Source organism: Ochotona princeps, chromosome 9 (assembly GCF_030435755.1).
Source record: "Ochotona princeps isolate mOchPri1 chromosome 9, mOchPri1.hap1, whole genome shotgun sequence".
Lineage (NCBI taxonomy): Eukaryota > Metazoa > Chordata > Mammalia > Lagomorpha > Ochotonidae > Ochotona > Ochotona princeps.
Window position 1 is genome coordinate 14,151,475 of NC_080840.1, and position 18,302 is coordinate 14,169,776.

The 18,302-nt window shown below is 45.9% G+C and overlaps 1 protein-coding gene across 1 annotated transcript in view; it reads right to left on the reverse strand.

Annotated features, from left to right (window-relative positions):
• Window positions 1–15,312: 15,312 nt before the first annotated feature.
• FAM91A1 (family with sequence similarity 91 member A1) overlaps window positions 15,313–18,302 on the reverse strand; it is a 48,563-nt gene continuing 45,573 nt past the window's right edge. The window contains exon 24 of the mRNA XM_004580714.4: window positions 15,313–17,002. Coding sequence (XP_004580771.2) covers window positions 16,817–17,002 — 186 coding nt within the window. The 3' untranslated portion in view covers window positions 15,313–16,816. The remainder of the gene's footprint in view (window positions 17,003–18,302) is intronic.

Genomic DNA, 18,302 nt, shown 5'->3' on the forward strand with positions numbered 1-18,302 from the left:
AAGTAAATGCGAGTTCTTAACCACCTTCTGTGTATGTTGGAGCTTTTAATTGATCGGGATGATACTCTGCTGGCTCGGTCTTCAGACCAGAGAGGGTATACCTAAGAAGCCGTTGAACTTGACTGGACAATAAGATGCTGGACTCTATGTTTGGTATATACTTGCAATGGGGGAATCTCAACTGAACTTGAGCTGTGGTTATGCAACAAGGTGGAGGAATCCACCATGGTGGGAGGGTTTGGGGAGGGGTGGGGAGAATCCAAGTACCTATGAAACTGTGTCACATAATACAATGTAATTAATGAATTAAAAATAATAAATGAATTTAAGAGGAATAAAAAAAAAGAAATACATAGCCATTAAGTCTTTATGCTCTAAAATCTAAAACAGTTTTCAAACCAACATATTGACAAACGAAATCCAGCATATCTCTGAAACCAACAACATGCCAATCAACAGCTTTCCTGTAAGCAGCAGGTGGTGCAGTTGGGCATGCTCACTGCTCATCTGGGGAATGTGGCCCTGCCTGCCAGGCCTCCCTCTGCTCTGCCTGCTCCACGGCACTCACTCCTCTCCCTACCTCCCTCTGTCTTCTTATAAGATCTTCAGCCACCGAATGGCCTGGAAATGACCTGGCCCCACCTGGAACATGCCTGTCATTTCTGGACAAACTTGACTTCTAATTTGTCCCCCAAAATGAAGGACGTGCCAGTTACTTTCAGCAAGGAAGTACACTCAAACTTCAGCACTGAAACTCAGGGGCAAGGGTTGGTCATAAGGGAGGCAGCTGGATACTGACTTTTTACACTTATCCTTGAAATAAAAAGCAAAATCTCTAAAACATCTGTGCAGTCCCAAACAACAGCCAGGTTCCTATGGAAGCAGCAAATGCATACTTCAAGACACTGTCTGTGGGCCTTCAGAGGCCTAACTGCATTTATCACAGAGACCAATGTGACGGCCACGCCACAGGCCAGCCTGCCAGGCTGTGACACTAAGCTGTCTGTTCTGCACTTCTCTAGAGGTTGCCTTGAAGGGGTCTTGTCCACATGAGTTATCCACCTACTCGGCTGACCTTGTATAAGCAAGTGCCCTCCGCAATACCAGTGGGCCTCAAGCAGTCGGCTAAAGGCCTTCAGAGCCAACAGGGTGGTCCCCCAGAGGAGCAAGTCTGCCTCGGGGCTGGAACAGAAATTCTGCCTGCCTTTCCACAGGGCTAGCCTAACCTACCAAGCTCAGTGCTACCAGTCCCACAATCACCAATTGTGTGTGCTTGTTTCTTTCTTGCTTTTTTTAAGATTTATTTACTTTTACTGGAAAGTCATATTTACAGAGATGAGGAAAGACAGAAAGGAAGATCTCTCATCCACTGATTCACTCTCCAAGTGAACGCAACAGAAGGAGCTGTGCCGATTTGAAGCCAGGAGCCAGGAGCTTCTTCCAGGTCTCCCACAGTGGTGGAAGGGTCCCAGTGCTTCGGGCCGTCCTCGACTACTCTCCCGGGCCACAAGCAGGGAGCTGGATGGGAAGCAGGCTGCTGGGATACAAATCAGTGCCCATATGGGATGCCGGTGTGAGCATGGCAAGAACTTTAGCTGCTAGGCTAGCATGCCAGGCTGTGAGCTTGTTTATGAAAATAAATTTCTCAGTGTTTATGCAAGTGTCCATATGTCCATCCGAGTCCATGTCCATGTCCGTTCTCAGGATTCTTTGCTTCCAGGACTCCTGACTGCTACACCCTCCTCACTTCCCACATCTTTGGGAAGTAAATAGGTAAATGAATAATGATGGAACTAAGGTCAATTTCCTTTCAGCACTGACGTGCTATAATCCTTCATGTTCTAATCTGTGTCTTCTAAGAATACTTCCAGCTGCAAGTAACAGGCAACCTGACTTACAGCGACTCAGATGCAGGCAATGCTTGTCACTAAGTAAGGCATCCAGAAGTGGCTGACATGGATTCGGATCTAACCCTGGGGATGCTGGCTGCATTTTCTGTGCTGCCACTCTTAATCATGGATTCAAGTCTGACGCTGGAAACTTGCAGTCACCAGGTGACTGCTGCACCTCCAGACATTCCGCCTAAGTCACAGACAAGTAAAGGGTGTGGAGACAAAGAGTCCTCCCCTGAACAGCCTTTGTTCATTTCCTTGGGAAAGGGAAGCCCTGCCCAGCAGGCTCTTTAGCCAGAACTGGATCCCAAGGTTTGTCTCAGATCTAGCAAAGCAGAAGAGGATGAGGTTAGTACACCAACATAGATCAGTCATGATTAACTCCCTATGATATGGTCTTGGGCAGCTGGTTCAGGGTCAGAAGTTTCTAAGCCACGTCTGCCAGCCTGTGAGTCAAATGATGCTCACCTATCATCACCTGGACCTGAGGGGGACAATGTTGCATCATCACTTCCCTCTCAAGCCCCCACAAAAGTAGTAAGGAGGGGCTAGGGATCTTTGGGTCATGTGCCTCGTACCCACTTGTTCTCTTGCTTCCTGCAGACTTACACCAAGGACAGAAGGTAGCTATCTCTCTCCCTTGCCCTTTCGTTTTCTGGCCCACTTTCCCTCACCATGGCCCACACACGTCTGTATTCCTCACTCTCTGAATACAAACCACCACTCACTTAAGCCATGTTGAGCTTGGGCTTAAGATGCCTGCTTAACTTATACCCACATGTGCTTAAGGTTTCACCAAGCACCCAGGGCACAGCGAGAGGGTTCAGGCTTCCTGTGTTATGCCCTCTCCCAGCATGGCCTGAGAGAAGCCCCAGCATGCTCTCAGGAAGTGGCCCTGGGGACTCTAGCGGACAGAAGGGTGGCATCTCCTTTCAGAATCTGTGGATGTGACCTCATTGGCCAGAAAAAAAAAAAGCTCTGTGCCTGCCTAAGACCAACAGTTAAGTGTCTTTAGAAGAAAAAGAGAAACGAGATGGGAAGGTGGCAGGAGGATGGAGGCAGTGATGAAGACTGGCGGGGGGTTGATACAGCTGGGGGGAGGCCACTAATGAACATCGAGAGGCCCCAGACGCTAGTATGGCCCAGGCAGGGCTCCACCTGCTGATACCCTGTCTGCAGACTCCCAGGAATGAGATGACTGATTGCTGTAGATTTAATTCACTCAGTATGACCAATTGGATTTAAGTCACTCAGGCACTAGCGAGACCTCCACAACAGCTCCACCTGTTGACTCCCTGTCTGCAGACTTCCAGGCATAAGATTACCAGTTACTATGGATTTAAGTCACTCCGTTTGTGCCCATTTTGTACAGTACCCCCCACCCCGCCCCCGCCACCGAAAGCTCCTGTGTGAATCAAAAATCCCTCTGGGCAGAAAAGAGTTTCTAAGAACACCTCCCATTGTGACAGGAGGCATCACACGCCCAAAGCTAGCGACAAAGGGTGGGCATCCCAGATCACAGGGCTAGGCTTGACACCTGACTCTGCTCCTGCCAATGCTGATGCCCCTGGGCAAGCAACAGTCATGATGCAAGTGATGAATCTCCCAGCGCCTGCCTCGGCCCCAGCTGGAGATCACTATGGGCATGTGGGGGAGTGAACCAGCAGAGGGGAGCTCAGCTTCTATCTTCAAATCAAATCAATATTTTTTTAAAAAAAGGAAAATATATGAGATGTGAGGGTGGCTTGGACCAAGCGAAAGGACACACACAGGGACAAACAAGGCCTCTCGACCTGAAAACTCTCCCATGATGCACCTGCCAGAAGCAGAGGCGAGCAGGATGCCTATGCACAAGAGCATAAACTAAAGAGCTAGCGCCTTGATTTTCTCAACACTTGCCACCAGTGCCCCTGCAATTGCGACCAGGCACTGTGGAGCCATGGGACACAAGGGCGAACAAGACACACAGTCTGCCTTCAGGGAACTCAGGCCTGGTGGGAAGGAAAGGGGAATCCAGCCAGCGTGCTGTATAAACACAAAGGTTGAGTGCCTGCCCCAGACCTGGGCCATCTACAGGACTGTCTGGAGCAATGAGAGGCTAATGAACACACTGATGCAGGACTCTGAAGGCAGGATGACACTCCTAGGGAAAATTAGAACAGTCACAGCATGCCCAAGGAACTGTAGTGGACTCAGAAGACCTGCAGGTCCAAATTCAGAGGTGGTGAAATCTTCAGGCCCACATCCCTCCCTAGGAAAGGTTGCCACATTATAAATGAGGCTTAGGGGTTTGCAAGGAAGAGATTTCCTAACATAGGAAGCTGAGTCCTCCTCTGTCATAGAGAAATTGATGACATTAAGGTCAGTGTTGTGGCATAGTAAGTTAACCTACTATCTGCAGTGCCAGGATCCCATACTGGTGCCAGTTTGAGTCCCGGCTGCTCCACATCCAGTCCTGCTCCCTAATAACGCACCTGGGAAAGCAACAGAAGATGGTCCAACTGCTTGGGCTCCAGCACCCACATGGGAGACCTGCACAGAACTCCAGGTTCCTGGTTTCTGCCCGGCCCAGCCCCAGCCTGGTTGTGGTCACCTGTGGAATGAACAAGAGGATGGAAGATAGACATCTTCCGTCCTCTCTAGGTAACTCTGCTTTTCAAATAAAACAAAATAAATGTTGAAAAGGAGAAGAAGACACCAGACAGGAAAAAAAGCAGGGGCCACATGGTCTCCATTTGATGAAGGTGGTAGCAGAGGTAGGAAGTGCCCTAACTCCCAGGGGTGGTACCAGAAGCTGCCTTGAGGGCAGGAGAGGCTCAGCCTGAAGCACCTGTGCCCAGCAATGATCGGTTCTCCAGGCCAAGTTTGCAGCATCATTTAGAATGGGGGGTCCTTAATCTTGTGCCCTTCCAATGGGTTCTGCCCCTCCTGGGGACTTGATGAGCTGTGCAATGTTTGGGCTTCCCTTGTTTCTTGGTACAGTCTCATACTGATTAATTTACCTTGACTTGGATTCTGTCTCTTGGAGACTGAGACCCCAGATGGATACAAAGGATCAGCCCAGCTACATTTCCATGGCAACAAATGCAGAAGGGCCTAATACTGGAAAGTAAAGAATAGTGGCAACCTGGCTGTTCAGATGCGTGAATGATGTGGTGTGCTGTATCCTGTGCCACCTTCACCAAATAGCTACCCTAAGAAAGCAAGTGGTACTGAGGAGGCCTCTCCCATCAGTTTTACCATCACTCAGGCCAGTGGCAGATATTATTGCATAAACAACCACCTGCAGAACGAAGCTTTCTCTGTATGTGTCCACACACAGAATAGCAATAACCAATAATAATGATGATGATGCTGACTGAGCACTCCCCACAGGCAGGCATGCTCTTTCCAAGCATTATGCCACTCACTCTGACAACAACCCAGACATGTCCTGACTCTCCATTTGCCGAAAGGACAAACTGGTAATTGCAAGGTCAAGTCCTTTAACCAAAGTCCCCTAGTGAGACATTATAGGCTAGGACATGCATTGAAGACAAACATCTCTAAAATCTCAGTGGTTGAAACAAGGTGCGCAGCTCAGCCACCTGCCATCCTTTGCAGGTTGGCTGTGACACAGCACCTTCACCCAGGGACCCAGGCTGGCAGGTCCTCTGCCAAGGCAACATCATCTGTGAAAGGGAAGAGAACAAGCATGCCACACACTGGCTCTCGGAGACTTTCCCCCAGAAATGACATCAGTACTGCCGTTCACATCTCATCAGCCAAAGCAAGGCATGTGACTGGATTCCATTCCAAGGTAGGAATACAGGCAGTGGTGTGCCAGAAGGAGAGAAATGGGTCACTGATGGGCAACCATAATGGCTGCAACTTTGGTGGAGCTACAATTTGAACACAGGCAGCCACTCTCTGCTCTTCACTCTTTCACCTCGCTTCCCACTCTTTGTCAGTAAACCCTTTGGCAAAGCAAAGGAATGGAGAACAAGAAAGGGTCTGTGACTTGGGCCCTTCATTCTGGGGGCCATGCAGATTCTCTCGTTGAAAATGACTTGCAGTTTGTTCTTGGCTGACGTGAGGATCAGTAATATATTGCCCTGCACTTGACAGTCAGTTAAATTCTTGTTCTAATGCAGTCTACTTTATGATACCAACAACGTAGGGATGTGCTACAGAAGTTTATAAAATAACCCCCAAACTCTACCAAAAAGAAAGAAGAAATTTTAGATTGATTTGCTTTAACACTATCAATTTGCTTGGATTTTCACTAGATTGTTCTTTAGAAGATTTATTTAGGGGCCCAGCGCAAGGGTTTAATAACTAAATATTCATCTTGCATGTGCCAGGATCCCATATGGGCGCCAGTTTGTGTCCCAGTCATTCCACTTCCCTCCAGACTCCCTGGTTATGGCCTGGGAAAGCATTAGAAGATGGCCCAAAGCCTTGGGACTCTGCGCCCACATGGGAGACCTGCAGAAAGCTCCTGCTCCTGGCTTTGGTTCAGCTCAGCTCCCACCAGTGCAGCCATTTGGGGAATGAACCACTGCCAGGTAGATGGAAGATTCTCTCTCTCTCACACACACTCTCTCTCTTTCTCTCTTTCCTTTTGTGTGTAAATCTGATCTGCCTTTCAAAAATAAGTAAAATCTTTTTAAAAATAAATTAAAATATTTATTTAGTTAGTTAGTTACATTTGAAAGGCAGGGCCTCCTTCAGATCTCCCATGTGGATGCAGGGGCCCAAAGACTTGGGTCATCCTCTGCTGCTTTTCCAGGCCACAAGCAGAGGGATGGATTAGAAGTGGAACAGTTGGAACACGAACCAGTGCCCGTGCGGGCTGCAGACATTGCAGGCGGAGGATTAGCCTGCTAACACCACACACTGGGGATTTTAGTAAGAACTGATGACAACTTAGAATACATTTACAATAATTGTCCTAACTGCATGTTCTTACAAAAATGTAGTCATCTGTTTAAATCTTTACAATGTAATTCTATTTTGGGGAAAAAGTGAAAGAACACATTCATTTTAGTAATGAGAATAATGAAATGTAGTCAGAGATGTATGAGATAAATGACTTCAGGGGTGCACAGAAGGCTTTCATTTTGCTCCTGTGCAGAGCTTTGAATTCTTGAATAACCCTCTCCTCCAAGCCAAAATACTTGCTGAAGACACATCAGGTTCTAGAGACACACTGTACAGCTGCTTAAGGACTGGTCCCCAACTATTTTTCTCAGACATCCTCAGACTAGGATTTCCTGTTGGCTGTAATCCCAGAGCTACTGTCACTTTCACCAAGGGAGAATTAGAGCCTACCACAGTGATGGCTCCAAAGTCCCAGCTTGGAGCCCTGGTTTCAGGCAGTCCCACTGACAGCACGTGATGGGACCCACTAGGACATCAGTTTCCTCCTTTGTGGAAAGAGGGTGACATTTTCATAGGGTTGTTGCAAGGATAAAACGTAAAAATGTAAAATAAAATATAATCCCTACATCAGATAGACACATATGTTTTAGCCGTCACCAACTCCAGTGTCTGGAATCCTGTGCTAAAGATACTGGTGGGCTTGGTGCCTAGTGGCTAAGCCCTTGCCTTGCACACACCCGGATACCATATAGGCACAGGTTCTTGTCCCAGCTGCTCTATTCCCCATCCAGCTCCATGCCTGTGGCCTAGGAAGGCAGAAGATGGCCCAAAACCTTGTGGGAGCTCATAAGAAGCTCCTGGCTCCTAGCTTTGAATCAGCTCAGCTCTGGCCATTGTGGCCACTTGGGGAGTGAACCAGTAGATGGAAGATCTTTCTGTCTCTCCTTCTCTCGTATATCTTTCAATAAAAATAAATAAATCTTTTATTAAAGTTTATCAGTTTTATTGTTGCCAGTTTTGAATCAATTAAAATAAACAACAGTGGTTCCAAAGAATGGAACTACCTGTGGCTTGGAGACCAGGTGGTGGTGGTGTTAATACCTCCATGGTCACTTCTAAGTAGGAAAATTGAGCGAGATCATTATGGAGAGATGGCTCAAAGTTATTTTATTGTTTGGATACTGATTAATTGACTCACTGTTAATCAATCCATTGACTGAATTGACTGTATATCAGTATGACCAACTCAGCAATTCCTTTCAAAAGGGAAAGGCAGTAAGTATTCACATATTAAGTATGCTAAGCCAGATATTGAGCTAGGTATTTGAAATTGTTATTGCACTAAATTCTTCAAACAGTCCTGAGGATTTCTACTGTTCGTTATAGATCAAATAACTTAAATGCAAAAGGGCCAAGACTTGTCAAAGGTTACACTGTTTAAAAAAACGGCATTCTAAACACATCTGGAGTCATGGTTCATTACATACTATCACATGCCCATCACTGCTTGAATAAATAAAATAAATCTTTTTTTTTTTTTCAAAAAAGGATATTGGTGACAACACAGTCGGTTTCCCAGGGGAGTAACCTGAATTAGGACAATACTTCAAATAGAGGACTGGTGGCCCAGGCGAACCCCTCTCTCTGTTTCCCCTTCCACACTGCTACAGTATTCACCAGAGCCCTCTAAGAGACTTGGACCCAATTCAAAAGCTGGAGCCAAAAAAGAGCCTCATTGGAATGATGCAGAATATCTTAGAGAATTGGAAAAGAGCTGCAAGAACCAGAAGGGCAAGTTCAAGGAAAATAAGGACAGCAACCAGTAACAAAAACCATCATCATATCAAGGTTTGTGATCTTTCTTTATACACCTACCTCTCTCCTCTCCACTACCTGTGTCTGCTCCTCTTAGCTCCTTAGTCACTGTGTGGGCCTCAGCTGGGATGGTCTCAATCCAGTGGTCCCCTTGACCTCCATGTCAGCCCGAATCTTTATGCGCATTCTCCTCCAGCTGTCCCATGCAGCCTTCCCAGCTGTCCCACTGAATATGCATTAAGCTTCTATCATTTAGTGAAGAGGCCGACCTCACTACTGTTGCTGGCAACCTGGCTTTTCCCCAGTCATGCCTGCAACAGATATTATCACTGCTCTCAGCCTCTGGACCTGTTGACAATGCCAGTCATTGGTTCAATGCCAACTGCCAATCCAATCCCAGGTACCCACTGATCCTAGACGCCCAGACAATGGTTGATATGACTGCCCTATTCTGGATTGTTGCATTGGGCAAAACAGATTCTCTCATGTGCTTCTACAACAAACAAGAGGCATTTTCGGTGACTGCCATCCATCCTGTACCACAGAAATAATCAAAGCAAGTCAAACACAGAGCTGATGGGACTTACAGAATCAGGACCCGCAGCTCAACCCTAAAGAAAGATCTGGAGTCTAAGACCAGCAGACAGGGCACACAATGACAGGAAGGGGTCAAACTTTAGCAGTCTGCCAAGGTCACTGCCAGACCAGAGAACTCTCTCCAGGTACACATCACAGCCCCTGATTTAACTTTTTTTTTTTTAATTTAAATCGTTTCTGTTGGACTGATGGGATTGTCCCATTTACTGCCAACAATACCATGATAGAAAACATGATGTCCAGAATCACAAGAAATTGGAAACAGAAATAATTCCTTCAGTATTCCATTCACAAATAATTACTCAGACCCTAGTGTCTTCCATGGACTGTTCTAGGTGCTGTACCGAACAAAAGATACAGACGTCTTTGGCCTCCTGGGGCTTATCTCGGAAGAAGAGGGAGAAAACAAGACAACAGAGTAAAACACACACTGTAAGGGGGTGACAAGTGCAGAGGAGGAGTGGCAGGGCAGGTGGAACTTGACTGCAGGCAAGGGATCATTCCCAGAGATCTGGTTTCCTAGGACCGCTGAACAAAGCACCACAACCAGGTGGCTCAAAACGACAGACACTGATTGTCTAAAAGTCCATGAGGCCACACAGTCAAAGCCCAGTGTCAGCACAGCTGGTCTCTCCTGGAGGCTTGGCAGGAGAATCTGTTCCACGCTGCTGGTGTTGCCCTACTCCATGGCCTTCCTTGGCTTGCAGCAGAGTGATTGCAAGCCCTGCCCCTAGCATCACATACAGGCTCGTCTCTGTCTCTGAGAGGCTCCTTTTCTGTAAGGGCACACTCCTACTGCAGGGTGACCCCATCAGAGCCAACCACATCTACAAAATCAACTTTCCAAACCAGACCACATTCAGAGGTTGCAGGTGAGCGTGAAGCTTGAAGGGACTACTGCTCAACCCAACACAGTAACATTTAGTTTAGAGAAAACCTGAGTAGGGAAACAAGGCTGGGGACAGTTGAGGGGAGAAAGTTCTAGGAAGAGAAGAGAATGAATGCAAGGGCTCCCCATGCATGTGTGCCTAGCAATCCGCAGCACCAAGGGTGGGCGGAGTCTCCTCTATGATAGGCAGGAGGAACAGTTCTAAAGATGCAGAATTGTAAGGACCGGAAGGTGGGAGGCTCTGCAGTATCCCCTCACACAAGCCTCTACCAACTCCAGGATAAGAAAGGATCCAAGAACAGAGAGGGCTGCTTGCTGCCAAAATTTCACGAAAAATGAAACTAAAATACAAACTTTGTTGAGTGCAAAAGAACCTTTAAAATCCACACACACAGGGGTCTGCCAAACTTTCAAGGAAAATGCGTTTTTTAAAAAAATCCTATCCATGGATCTCAAAAGAAAAAACATGTCCTCAAATAAACATATCTTCTAATTCCATATTTCCATGAACTTGTTCAAGCATCCTTGCAGGTCTCTGGAACTCCTCATCTTCCAGCTGCCATTTTCCCAGCAAACTGATGCACTCATGGCTTGCTTCCTCAGGGTCATTGTGGCCACACTGCCCTTCTTCCCTCTCCTCTTTGTCCTCCTGGGCTTAGGGAAGATCTAAACTAGGGATCTCAGACCTCCTACCTAAGCCAGATCCTGTAGCCCAGGCTGAACCGAATCTGCACTCGGCTGGGGAGGGGGCACCACATGACCTTGGCAGCTCCCAAGAACTTGGCGCGTTGTTGCTGCTTGTTATAGATCGTTCTCACAGAGACCCAACAGTGGAGAGGTGATGGGGTCCCAGGGCAAATTTGGACTACCCAAGCCCTGGGTTAATGCAATTATGAATCATAATGCAGATCTTCACTAGCTACGTGCAAAGAAGTGGTCCAAGTCCGTGCTGGAGAAATCACCGCTTTTGGCATTACTGGAACAGTATTTTCCCTTCTTAGTCCCTCCAGGGAGAAGCCTCCCAGTAGACCACCAGTTCCTCGCAGGCAGGAACCAACCTCCTCTCTAAAACTGACAATACCCCCAGGGTGTGCAATCATCTAAGAATCAAGAGTCCTTGCCAGCCAGAGACCATAACCAAGGAACCCCAAAGTACCTTCGGATCATCCTCCCCTGAGCTGAATTTCTGTGATTCCATAAAGCATAGCCCAACAGGTGGAGGAGGTAGCATATTCATAGAAGGCATGTGATACAGATGTGGCACATGCTCCAAGGGTTCTACCCAGGTGGCTTCAACAGTTCCGTAATGCTCTCGTTCTGGTCAATTCATGGGTGAGGAACCCCTTCCATGTCCATTGACTGACAGTCAACATTAGAGTTTCCATTCACCCAGATATCTGCTGTCTTCGTTTTGCTGGTGCAGTAGTCCAATTTGCTCTATTCTTCCTCTGCTCTGGTACCAGATGTTCCTGCAGGCCCCAGTGGGCAGCCATATGCTCCATGTGAATCAGGGCCTGCTAGCCACTACTCTGTCTTTTCCACTGGCGAGGACCAGTTCTCAAAGTTGAGCCCCACCAGTCCCCCCAACCCCCGCCTGCTCACAAACCCAGCGTCCCCCTCACAAGTGGACCCAAGGTCCCGAGCCAGGCGCCGCCAAACCTCCCAACCCCAGGGCTCATAGACTTGGCACCCATCACGCAGGCAAACCCAAGGACCTGGGCCAGAAGATCTGGGCCCCACCAGATCCCCCACCCCTGGGGCTCACAAGTCCAGCAACCCCTTCACAGGCAGGCTCCACAGGATCCCCTGCCAGCAGGGCTCACAAACAAGGCACCACTACCTGCAGACTGGCATGGCTTGCCTCACCTCAGCATCCCACCAGCAGGTGCTTCAGCCTGCCTCAGTCTAGCCTGCCCCCAGTTCCAGCTCATGCTGGTGGGTGCTGCAGCCTAGCCTGTTCCAGCCAGTTCGCAGTCCTGACCCCAGTTTGAATTAGCTGGTGCTGAGGCCCCTCCTGCACCCTGAACTGGTTCTCAGATATTCCAGCAGATGTTATAAACTAGGCCAACCAGGCCGGACTCCAGATATGGCACACATCTATGCCAGCAGGTACTGTGTCCTGGCCTGATTTGGGGAGCTGCTTGCCTTGATTCTTGTGCTCACAGCAGGGACTGTGTCTTTGACAAAGGATTCCCCAAGCATCTCCATCAGATCTCCTCTAAGTGGCAGATCTATAAGACAAGGCTAGGGAAAAAGATAAGTGATTCCCAGATGAATCAGGGAGGAGGAGGAGGCCCAAAGTGGTCTTGTGGCAGTCTGGCTCTCCAGACCCATTCAGGCAGCTTTTGGAGCCTGATCCTGATGTCTCACAGCACGAACTCTGTAGCCTAAGACCCTCTCCCCTTCAAATACAATCATCCTCCACCTCTGGTGGTATGTCCAGGAGTTCTAGGAAAGCATTGCCAAGCTCGCTCAACAGACAGGTTGGCGAGACTTTGCAAGGAAGATCAGAGTGTGGAAATATAAAGGCGTTCTGCGCCCTCTTGCTGGAGTAAATCTGTGCTTTTTGCAAGCTGAGCGGGCCCTAGTGGAAATGAGGGTTAGAAAGTGAAATACTGCCACCCACTGGAGGAGCACAGCCTGCACCAGAAACTGACGCAAGCTTTAAACAGAAAAGCAGGAGGCGTTGCTTAACACTGACCACTGGGGGCTTAGAACTTTGAGGGATCAAGTCAACTGATGTCATAAGAAATTAGAGAAATGAAATTCTGTGCTCCAGCTGCCGCATGTGTTTCTCACAGGGGTACAACTTTAAAGATGTAAACCACTAAGTACACCAGGGCCAAACAAATAAGCTTACTAAGTATAGCTGAAAGAAGTCAAGTTTTTCACTGTTGGAGAAGTTACAAATAAGAAAGGGCTGCCAGCTAATAGTCGGTGTAATTTCAGGTCTAACATCTTGCAATACTGACACACACACACATCTATATATTGGCTAGTACACAACTTTCATCTCTTAGCTCGGTTCACCAAGAAGGCCTGTAGGCAGTGATACTCCAACAGCAGCAAGCATATCCAACAGCCAGATCTTGGTTCTAAATACCATTCTCTGGCAAAAGCAACTAAAGCTCTCCTTGGAGAAATGGCTGATTGTAGGCCAAATAATACGTGTGGTGGCAGAAGGGAAGAAGGCAGTGTTAGTAAGATGACAGCATGTCAGAAGTTAGGAGTCAACATCACCACCCCCAGAGGCCAAAGCTGAACCGTGCTCCACAACACCATAAACAGGATGACATTTTAACCTAAAGGACAAAATAAACGGCTATGAGCTCAGACTAGTAAAATTGACCAAATAAAACTAGAATTTGAGAGAGCGGAACAATTTTTCTTTAAATAACCCTAAGTAATAGATGTATGTAGATCTTCCTTCTGGGTTCCGAAGTTAAATTTTCCTCGAGTGTGGGCTTCACTTAGTGACTCTCCTCCAAAGCACAGAGTCTAATGGCAGAGGAAGGACGTAGGCCCACGGGTGATGGAAAGCGCACCCTCAGCAACAGTGACAGCAAGTGCTCAGTGACGTGACACGCAAAGAGCACACACCCTTCCCAGGAAGGCACAGCCTCAGCTCAGGTCCTGGGAACATGCCATGGGCCCACTCAGAGGAGCATCCTACACCACTGAGTAGCACTCCTCATGGTGCCACCGGCATGGAGATTGCACAGGACTGTCATAACAGAAGGACACTAATGGGGCACTGGCGACCAAGAACAAGGGGTGTCCTGGCCTGGGACCCACAACATTACAGTGGCACCACTGGCAAAAGCCTTTAGTGAAGTTGGCTGCCTGGCAGACTGTATTCTGCCCGTGCTAAGTTCCGAGGACCAGCCCTCATGCCCGAGTTCGCCTGAGGTGCTAACATTAGAGGGAACTAGGTGAAGGCTATACAGAACACCTCTGACTGTCTCCGCAACTTTTCTGTAAATCTCAAGCTGTTGCAAAATAAAATTATTTCTCCTCTTTAAAAAGGCTGCATTTTAAAAATTTTAGAGAACTTTCAGAAGACTATACCACATTTTTGCAGTAACTTGATCAACACCAGTTTATTTGTAAACATGTTATATGTGTCAATAATTAAATTGACAACACTTTATACATTTCGTTGTATAATATTAACATCATAACAGAAAACAATCCACTATACGTATTACAGTTTTGGTACTTTGAAAAGTTTTTAATACAAACTGTATTTGAAACACTAAACATAAAAAAGAAACAGAAAATACAGAGAAAACTGAAAATATCAAATAAATCAGGATAGCCCCCCCAAAAAAACAAATACAAAATCATCTGATTACATATTAAACAAAAGAAAGGCAATCAACGAAAGATATCAGATGGTGCTATTTTCAACGATGTAAAAACTACATTTCTTTAAACTCATTTCTTGAGAGGTGAAAGTGTACCACATTAGATTCTGTAAGTGTGCCCTTTTCAATCTTTCTTTCTTCTCTTGGTTGCTACAAAACGTTTGCCACAGTGTAAGCTGTATTAGGAGCGCAGGGGAGGAAGAGACGCAGCAGAGACAAATGGAACTCAGCATCAGCCAATTTTGCTATCAGGGATCTTTTCTGGCAATTAACCAAGTTTAATATCCTCAATTTGACTTTTTCTGTTGAATTAGGTCACGCTGGGGGATGTATGAGGTGTATGTTTTCCACGAGTTAATGTACAAAAGACACAAAGCCCAATTCACACAGCGAAGCCCCACCCAACATGAGCTTCCTGGCCTTTGTTAACAGCTGGAGAGTACGGAGGCCTTCAGCTGGACTCAGATGATCCCCGCGTCCTTGTGCAACCCCGGAAGCCAGCGTGGACTCCGCTTTCTCAGCAAGTCCCCTAAGTCCATGATCAGCATTAGGTTCGACTTCCTCCTCGATTCTCTCTCAAAAGAAATGTAGCAGCAACTCACTCTTACAGTTTAAGCTTTAAACTCACCATTCACTGCCAACAAGCACCTATGGTCAGCTCTTTACTAGTGGACATATCATGACAGATAGCTATATTGTTAATAAATAGGCTGCAGACAATTCAAATAAAGCAAATTAAAATGAGATTGAAGAGCCTTGATCAAAGAAATAATTACAATTTTCAGTTGAAAACCTACAAAAGTCACATACATACATACATACATATTACATACATACCTAATAGCACTAGGAATGTACAATATCAATTACTGGAAAAATAAATGAGTGATTCACAGTCGTAAGAAATTATTTTAATATTAATATGCATTTATCTTTTTATAGACAAACAACATACACATAGTTTCTACCTTCTATGGAATAAAGTAGAAAAACAAAGCTCACTGTCTTCAAGCCCAAACACAGCACGAGCTGTGCCACAGGTAGCCTGGTCCAAAATACTCAATTCTGCAGACAGGCCATCGAATGCATGGTTATGCTAATGGTTTTAAGAAAGGCATGTATTTCCAGAAGCATGTTAAATACACAAATACCATTTCTGTAAATACCAAAAATTCTCAGCAAAAACGGCTAGATAATAACATTCTCAAATTGTTTAGTGCCTTACACATTTTAAATACATGTTGTTTGATCAGTTAAACTTTTAAAACTAGCAAACCATTACCCTACAAGAGGAGCTAAACTGAATTATAGCATTGCACAAACTTCCCAAGGAAGGTAACTTGAAAAGTCTAAAAAGTGACTGCAATTGTTCTAATTAACATTTAAGATATTAAAAAAATCAATGACTTAAGAAATGCTTTGAAATAATTCAATTTTTATCATTTCCTTTCAAATAGATTTAAGATCCAGACTGCTTAAGAATAAGTCTTCAAGCCAGGTTTCATACTTCAGATCAGATTCTGATCCGAAGACACGGCCTTACTGCTTCTCATTTGTAATTCTAACCTAAACATCAGATTCAACTGCTGTAACAGTTCCCTGGTGAGGCTACAAACAAATGAGGGTGAAGACACACGACAGCTATAGAACCAAGAGTGGAAAATGAATTCCATTCTTCCTTATAGACTCTATGAAAATATAAAGCCCAAAGTGAGTGACAACAGAAGTCCACATACAAACATTGTTTAAAAATACCATGTTTTCCAAAGCGTCTCATCAGATGTCAATAATAGCCACGGTCTGAGTTAATACCTTAGAAAGTGAGGTGATGTTCTATGTAACTACTCTCATTGACATACCCTGCACAACGGTCGGCCGTTCTGTCACTGACAAACACCCCCCACCCGCTCCCGCAGTACTGCATGTCTGAGTTTGATGGTTTTATTATCATATATAAGGACCCCAAAGCCTTTGCATAGGAAGAGTTCCATCTCTTCCTTTGATCCCCGAAAGGGCAGGTAACAAAATATAAAATTAAACAAGATCTATGTTTGATTAACATATAAAATTACCATTGCAATATTCATAGTGACTGTTTAAAAACGTAACAGTCATCATAAAGCCTATAAAGTATATTTGTAGTTTTATAAAAGAAATGCAGATTGTCTCAAGGTAAAAAATACAGTGCTGGCTGCTAAAAAGCACTTTGTCGTGGTGAGAGGTGCAACAATGAACAAAATGTCAGCGAACAGGAACACGTTCCCCAACTTCTCGTGTCAAGTGAGCAGAAACTGCACTGCAGCTGCACGACGCTTTTTACCAGCTGACACTCTGAAGCTAACGCCAGAAAGGGAAACAAGGCCGAAAGGTGAGCCACAAATGGTGAAACCAAATTACTGCAAATGGAGACTGGCGAGCAGAAGGGAGGAAGGGGACCGCCCACTCCATTCTGATAAGATGCCATCCTGAAATACTAAGTTTTTTGCAGGAAGTGGAACTCCTGTATCAGCACAGGATGACTGAGACATCAAACTCGAAAAACTGGGCTCTGTTTGAGTATCCAACGCTGAAGCACCTTCCTAAAAGAGAAATGAGAAATATTCCATGTTGTTTTACTAAAACCACCCAACCAAATCAAATGCATACACTTTTCCTAATGAGCAATATGACCTTGATCACCAAGAAATGCTTATGAAATCAAAACACTCTAGGAGATCCGAAGATTGACATCCCAAGCCCCAAATAATCCATGGCAGGTAGGCATACGAGGACAAGTAACACTGGTCAGAGTACAGTGAGCATTTTGAGAGACAGAAATAATGTGTTACGAGGCTGTGGAATAAAGAAAAGATTAGTTTTTTAGAAGACTAGAACTATCTCAAGTATTAACCGACATGAGACACCCCTGAAAAGTCCGCCACAACACTTAGAACAAGCATCCACCCAAACAGGCTGCTCAGATCCGCATCCTCAGAACAGAAGTCTCCTTAGAACTGGTCTCCCAAGCAGGTGCAGGGTCCCAAGGCTTTGGGTCATCCTCCACTGCTTTCCCAGGCCACAAGCAGGGCGCTGGATGGGAAATGGAACAACCAGACATGCCTATATGGAATCCCGGTGCTTGCAAGGTAAATAGTTAGCCACTAAGCCATCATGCCGGGCCCGACATCCCCAATCTATTCCTCGCATTTAATTCACCAACAAGATTTGTTAATCAGTTTCCAGAATACACCACAAATAGTTTACCATGGTAAAGGCCAATGGCCTCCAAAGTCAGGTACTCGCTCCAAAGTACATTGGAGTATGGGCACAAAGTTCTAGAATTGGTCTACTTACAGCATCTTTCTAAAATAATCATTTCATGCATTTTTATGATTCAATTTGTTGATATAATAGTGTATATGCAAAGAAGAGAAAAAAAGCTCTTAATGAAAAATTAGTACTCAGTCCTAGTCCCTCACTTCACAGGAAACAGCCCGGCCCTCTGACTGCCTCTGCCACTTTCCAGCTGTCCTCCAAACAAGAGCTCTTATTTTTTTTCCAGGTTTATTTATTTTTATTAGAAAGTCAGAGAGGAGAGACAGAGATCTTCCAACCACTGGTTCACTCCCCAAGTAGTCACAACAGCCGATCCGAAGTCAGGAGCCGGGAGTTTCTTCCAGGTCTCCCACACGCAAGTGCAGTGTCCCAAGGCTTTGGGCTGTCCTTGACTGCTTTCCCAGGCCACAAGCAGGGAGCTGGATAGAAAGTGGAACAGCCGGGACAGGAACCAGTGCTCATATGGGATCTCAGCATATGCAAGGTGAGAATTTTAGCCACTAGGCTACCGTGCTGGGTCCAGAAGCTCCTATTTCTAAAAAAATTGGAAACAAGGTCTTTTCC